Genomic DNA, 6,837 nt, shown 5'->3' with positions numbered 1-6,837 from the left:
GGCTTTTTTTCCTTCCACCTTGCCAGGGGCTGGTTTGATTGATAGCCTTGCAGAGCAGTGCTTGGGCTCTGTGGCTCCAACCATACTAACCTTCCTCTTGGGATGTGGAGGTACAAGGTAGAAGACGCCTGCACAGCCAGACCTGTCACGGAGCTGCACTTCCTAGCCACCACAACAGAAACTCCTGTGACCCCATAAATACAGTTTTATTGGTCAATAGAAAATCTGATCTTTCCTTTGGTAAATGTAAGCTCTAAGGCCCTCTAGTGACAGAAGATTTATTTTGTAGATACAGTGTCTCTGTCTTAAAGTGACTGTCAAGGCATCTTCCTTATTTAAGTTTAAAAACAAAGTAGCAAATATTAAGCAATTACTTTTGGTAACAAGAGATTTTTTACACCAACCATAAGCTGAAGAAACTGAGAGTTGTAAGAATCTAACTTTTCCAATAGGAGAACTGACTAGGTTAGGCAGTATGGGGTGCCAGGTTTCAATCCTAAAGATGAGTCATCCAGGAGTCAGGTGGACCCCAAGGCTCCACCTCTATGTCACTTCCTCTCAGTGTGAGCACAGTGCTTTTCGCTTTGTCATACTATGAGGCTTTTTTCACAACCAACTGTGCCAATAGCACATCTCATGTATATATGTGATGTATACACACACACACACACACACACACACACACACATACCACTTCAAATCCAGTGAGAAAAAGTTTGTGTCTCAGTTGCTTCCAGAAAATGATGCCAAGGTTAATTTCAACAGAATGCTATATGTTGTTTTCCTTGGCCAAATAGAGTCTCTAGTTCTAGGCTTGGTATCAACTTTGCTATGATGGTTAATATTATCTGTCACATTGACTAGATTGTGGTGTCTGTACATTTACTCAACACTGTTTATGTTTTAGAGATACTCTATTTTGTGTGAAATTCAAACTAAATCCATAGGCTTTTTGTAAAAGCATGGCCCTTAACAATATGTGTCTTCTAGGTGTCCTCCAAGAAGCTCAAGGCTCTATAAAAAAGACTGACAATGATTGAGAAAGAAAGGAATCCCACCAGCAGGCTGCCTTTGGATTTGAGATATAGTTCTTTCATGGATCGCCATCTGGTGGAAGTGCACTGGAAAGCACTGACTAAAAGCATCACTCATATCAGATAGTCACGGACAGAGGGGATGAGCGATTTTTCCAGAACCATCCTGAAAGTCTCATTACTAGAAAGGAAGAGAGAAGATGTAGGCTTAAATAAAAGTCATGGATGCCTGCTACAGTTGGAGATTATTAAATCTAATTATTGCTATTTAGTTAAGGCAGTTTGGCTGACAGTAATGTTTTCAAAAATATTAGCTCCATTGAGGAAAGAACAGAAATATTGTCAGTAGTGAAAAGATAAAATGTTTTTACCTAGTAAGTTTTTGCACAGTCTGTTACATATGTGACTAGTATACAACATGCCCAGAAGGCAGTGCTATCTGTTTGCAGTGGAAGTGTACTTTAACCTGCATGGTTTGGTTTGAGTGAGCTGGTATGAGTATCCAAAGCTCTCCCCACCTCCAGAAGCGTATAGAAAATAACACATTTCTTGGAACTGAGGAGCAAGCTCTGTGGGTGTGATTGCTTGGCGTGTAAGTGTGACTGCTCAAGTTTAAATTCCCCAGCACCCACTGAAAAAGCCAAGCAATGGTCTCTTCCTGTTCTCCAGATCTGTCTGGGGAAAGAGATTAGAGGATTTCTCAGACTTTCTGGGTCACTGAGGCAGGTTAAGTGACCAAGCACCGAGCTTCAGGTTCAATGACACAACCTGTCTCAAAGGAATAAGGCAGATGGTAATAGAGGATGCTCTGTGACATGTATGGGTGCACATTTTCACGAGTGCACGTGCACACACACACACACACACACACACACACACACACACACACCCCATTTGGGTTTGGTTTGGTTTGTTGTACTAGAAGGGATGATGACTCTTCATAATGTACTGTTGAATAAAAATAACCTCTAGAAATACTGCCTTAGTTTGCCTTCTGTTTCTGTGATAAAACATTTATCCAAAGCAATTTAAGGAGGAATGAGTTTATTTCCTCTTCCTGTTACTTATGACAACCCCAAGATCACCGTCCACCACTGAGGAAAGTCAGTGCAAGAACCTGGAACAGAAGCCAGGAATCAACGCTGCTCACCTCCTTGCTCTCCCTGGCTTGCTTAGTTTACTTTGTTAGACAACACAGAGCCACTTGCCTAGGGGAGGCACTGTTCACCCTCCCATGTCAATCAGCAATCCATAAAATGCTGCCACAGACAAGCCCACGCCCTGTGATGGAAGCAATCCTCAACCGAGAGACCCTCTTGCCAGGTTACTGTGTTTGTGTCAAGCTGGCAAAAACCAACCAGTGCAAATACCCAAAGTAATCTTAGAATATCAACAAGGTTTACTCAGTCAGGAGATTTTCCTCCAAAGATTCCATAAGAAAGAAGTCAGAGTAGAGAATATATACTCACCCCCTCTTAGATGATACAGTGCATATTAGCATATTAAAGACGATGAGAAATCACAGATTAGGATGCTATAAGCATTTTTTGTTTTATTAATATTATTATTATTAGTGCATGCATGCGTGCGTGCTTGTACATGCGTGTGTGTGTGTGTGTGTGTGTGTGTGTGTGTGTGTGTGGTAAGTGTGGCATAGTTAACACGTGGAGGTCAGTACACACCCTTTAAAAGTTTGCTTTCACTTTCTGATGTAGGTCCTGATGATAGAATTGGGTTATCTGCCTTTCCTGCTAAGGCCCTTTAAAGTAATTTTATGACCACTCGCCTTGCTAAGTTGAAAAGTATTAAGAATGAATCGTACGACTCAATTAAGTTGCTGATTCAAGTTTATACTCAAGAGCTGTTGATTTCACAGAGCTGGTGCTCCACACCCCTACTCCCCACTCCTTCTCCTTCTTTCCCACTCCTCTTCTCTTTTCCTTCCTTTCCTTTTTGTGTGGAAATTTTAATTTCAAACTGCTCTTCCCTTTTTTCACTAAGAATAGTTGTAGGAAGGCATAGCCTGAGGCTTCTTTATGGCAGTGACAACCTACAGGAAGATGATGCAAAGTGGGGGTGGGGGAGGGGAGAGGAAGAAGAAGTGGGGGGTGGGTATAAGTTTAGTGCAACCTGCAAACAGAATGAAGGAACAGGAAGGAGAGGAAGGAGGCAACAACCTAGATTCAGAACACTATAAGCACCTGCAAAGAAAATACTGCAGGATGTTCTCTCTCTCTCTCTCTCTCTCTCTCTCTCTCTCTCTCTCTCTCTCTCTCTCTCTCACTCTCTGTCTCTCCCTCTGCCTCTCCCTTTCTCCTTATCCTGTATGTGTCTGTGTTTGTGTGTCTGTGTGTGTGTCTGTGTGTGTCTATGTGTGTTTCTGTATGTGTGTTTGTGTGTCTGTGTGTGTCTGTGTGTGTGTTTGTGTGTCTGTGTGTCTGTGTGTTTGTGTGTCTGTGTGTGTTTGTGTGTCTGTGTGTGTCTATGTGTGTTTCTGTGTGTGTCTGTGTGTGTCTGTATATGTGTCTGTGTGTCTCTGTGTTTCTGTGTGTGTGTGTCTGTGTGTGTCTATGTGTGCTTCTGTGTGTGTCTGTGTGTGTCTGTATGTGTGTGTGTGTGTCTCTGTGTTTCTGTGTGTGTGTGTCTGTGTGTGTGTCCTGTGTGTCTGTGTGTGTGTTTCTCTGTGTGTGTGTCTGTGTTTCTATTCTTAATTAGATGGGTCCTCCAGGAAGGAGAAGTGGAAATGGGAGGTGAATGAGTACTCAGTGGATTTTACAGATATTCTGATCCATAGAGGTGTGGTTCAGACACTGCTTCCTGAACAGGAAACTCTTGGTGCTGTCCTTGAACCAACTTACCTTTTAGATGAGCAGTTCTAAACCTATGAGGCTCGACCACCAGAGAGCTCACATATCAGATATTCTGCATGGCAAATATTCACATTACAATTCACAAGAGCAGAAAAGTTACAGCTGTGGCATAGCACGGAGATAATGTTATAACTGAGAGTTAAAGCGCAGGAAGCATTATGAAGGGTGAGTACCACTGTTCTAGAACTTTCACACAACACTAAAGTGCTATCCACTTTTTCAAAATAATAGTGACTTTGAGCTGTGTTAATTAGCTAGAGCAGTAAAGAGGTATACGAAGTTTTTTTAAAAAGAATATTGTTCAGGAAATAATCCATGTCAAAAAGAGGAAGTAATAGCAAGGTCTAATAGCGCATGAGGTTTTTCCCTTTTATTGAAAATAGACTTTTTTCTGATAGCTTTATATTCTGACTGTGGTCCCCTCCCTCTTCTTATCCCAGCTCTGTCCCACCTCCCCTCCCATCCAGACATTCCCTTTGTGTCTTGCTTGAAAACAAACGGACTTCTAAGGAATAATACAAAAAGAAAATATGCTAAAATAAAACAGAAACTAGCACACTGCAATTGTATAAAACATGCACACAGAAGAAAAAGAGCCCAGGAAAAGGCACAAGAAACAGAGATGAACTCATTTGCATACTCGGTAATCCCTTAAAAACACTAAACATAAATAGATATGCAAAGGGCCTGGCGCAGATCTATGCAGGCCCTTTGTGTACTATATCAGTCTCCAAAGTCACTGTGCTAGGTTGATTCAGAGGGCTTTGTTTTCTTGGTATTATCTATCCCCTCCAGCTCTCAGGCTTTTCCTGCCTCCTCCCTTTCCTCTGGGATCCCTGAGCCCTTAAGGGAGGGATTTGATGGAGGCATAGGGCTGAGTGTTCCAGTATCTTTCACTCTCTCAATAATATCTGCCTGTGGGTCTCTGGATTAGGAGTCATTTTATTATGGTGAGTGTGTCATTTGCTTGTTTACATAACATAGGTATTTGGTTTTATCTCTAAGTCCCTAGTCTACCTACTCTCAGGTTCTTGGTTAGTGTCAGGTTCATGTTCTATCTTGTGGAGTGGGCCAAAAGTCAAATCAGATATTGGCTGGTTGCCATTTTATGCACTCGCATATCTTGCAGGCAGGACACCACTGTAGACACATCAAAGGGTTTGGGGTGGAGGTGATGCTTACCTTTCTCCTTTGGTAGCATGCAAAGCATCTTCCAATACCAAAGGCATTAGCGTGTAGGGATGAAGGCTCAATGTAGGCCCTTTCTTCTCCACTTTTCCATATTCAATGAATTGTTTGGGTGTCAGTTGTGGAGAGCAGCCTATGGTCTTGGAAACAGGCTGCATTGTTTGAGAACTCCCATGCAACTCAATTAGTTGTGACCCCATCTAGGAACTGGAAACTTCAATTGGTAACGAGCTGTCCACTTGTAGCTCTGTTTCCCTCATTCTGTGGCAATGTCTTATAGATCACGTTCATATATGCATATACTTTAGGAAGCTTCTGCTAGGTGTCTATACTATCCCTCAATTGCCTTTTAATTTTAGCTGTCTTTCCTTATATCTCCATTCACCTTTTCCTTTCCCCTCCTCCGTCATAACTACCTATTTTATTCTTCTTCCCTAATAAGATCTATCATCTCCCTCCATCCCATCCCCCATCCCTCACTCTGTATCTAACCCCTATGATTCTACAGATTCTGGCTTGGTTATCACTTAGTTAACTGCTGTGTGATTTTTTTTTTTTAAATCAGTCATTTTGCTTTGTTCTGCATTCGGGAAATGCAGCCAGTAGGACACTTCCCTCATCAAAATCCCAGAGCCTATGTGTCTACCTCTTGTATGGTGATTATCACTCCACATATCATTTATGAGCTCTGTGGAGGGACCCTCCCTCATCAAGATTCCAGTGTCTGCATCTTCTCTATGGTAATTACCATCCAGAGGCCCCAGAAGCCCCAACAGTCCTGTCACTGACAAAAGACTGAAGGCTGAGCGAAGGCATAATTGTCTTTGTCTCCAGCAATTAGTCAAAGTCCAATTCAGTCAGGAGTCCAGAATTCTTCTCAGAGTGAGCAGCAGCAGGAGGAAAAAGATCTCTCGTGACCTGAGGGTGTGGAAGCGCCCAGGATGGGGAATGCCCACTTATGCAATCAAGTCCTGCTTGGGGCCTCCCTCTGCCCAGCAGTGAGGCGATGAATCAGTGGATTTCCCCTGAGAGTCCTGCAGAACTTCCTCTCAACCCCTGGGGCTTTACAAAGGTTGTATCTGGTCCCTCAAGAAAAGTGACATACAAGTTGGTGTTCTAAGCGATTTCTGGGGAGACCAGAGAGGGAGTGAAGCGGCTTGTGAGTGCCAGGGGCGGGCCCAGGCAAAGTACACACCCTGAGGCAGTCTAGAGCTGGTGGGTGGGGCCTCAGACTGCCCAGTAGGCCATGGACTACTTTCTCTTGTTGCAGTCATGCGGTGGACGGTGTGGGCTGTCCTGCCTCTGGTAAGCTTCAGGACCCCTGGGGTGTGGGACACCACATACTGGGAAGCACCAGTGAAAATCCAGATGTGGCTGGCATTGGATGAGACCGATCTAGGTACTTAGAAATGCGGGGCAGCTGCTTTCTCTGCCGGCCAAGTGCTCAGGGCTGATGTTAGGACTCAGATCCCCCAGCCGCAGCGCTTTCCTGGGAGGACTAGGAATGGGTGGGGGGCAGCCAGAGCTTGGTGCTGGTCAGGTCTCAGATGGCTTTGGCATGGCTGGAGAGGGACATTAGGCTAGATACTTGCCCAGGCAAAGATCCACTTTTGGGCAGGAGTTCGCTCTGAGGCTGTGCGGCACTTGACACCTCTGACAGTTTGCTGAAACTGGGGAAGTGACTCTGGGGTGTGTTTACAAACCAATACGATTTCTCAAAGTATTTTTGCCTCTGAAAATTTGTT

At 43.8% G+C, this 6,837-nt stretch overlaps 1 protein-coding gene across 2 annotated transcripts in view; it reads left to right on the top strand.

Moving 5' to 3' along the window:
- Positions 1-6,349: 6,349 nt before the first annotated feature.
- The window catches only part of FAS (Fas cell surface death receptor), a 30,249-nt gene continuing 29,761 nt past the window's right edge, over positions 6,350-6,837 (top strand). For both annotated transcript variants that reach the window (XM_080911391.1, XM_080911390.1), the window contains exon 1: positions 6,350-6,397. In XM_080911391.1, the coding sequence (XP_080767517.1) occupies positions 6,365-6,397 (33 nt within the window). In that variant the 5' untranslated portion in view covers positions 6,350-6,364. The remainder of the gene's footprint in view (positions 6,398-6,837) is intronic.

Source organism: Micromys minutus, assembly GCF_963924665.1.
Source record: "Micromys minutus genome assembly, chromosome: 2".
In the NCBI taxonomy this organism is placed as follows: domain Eukaryota; kingdom Metazoa; phylum Chordata; class Mammalia; order Rodentia; family Muridae; genus Micromys; species Micromys minutus.
This window is presented reverse-complemented; position numbering and strand designations above follow the sequence as displayed.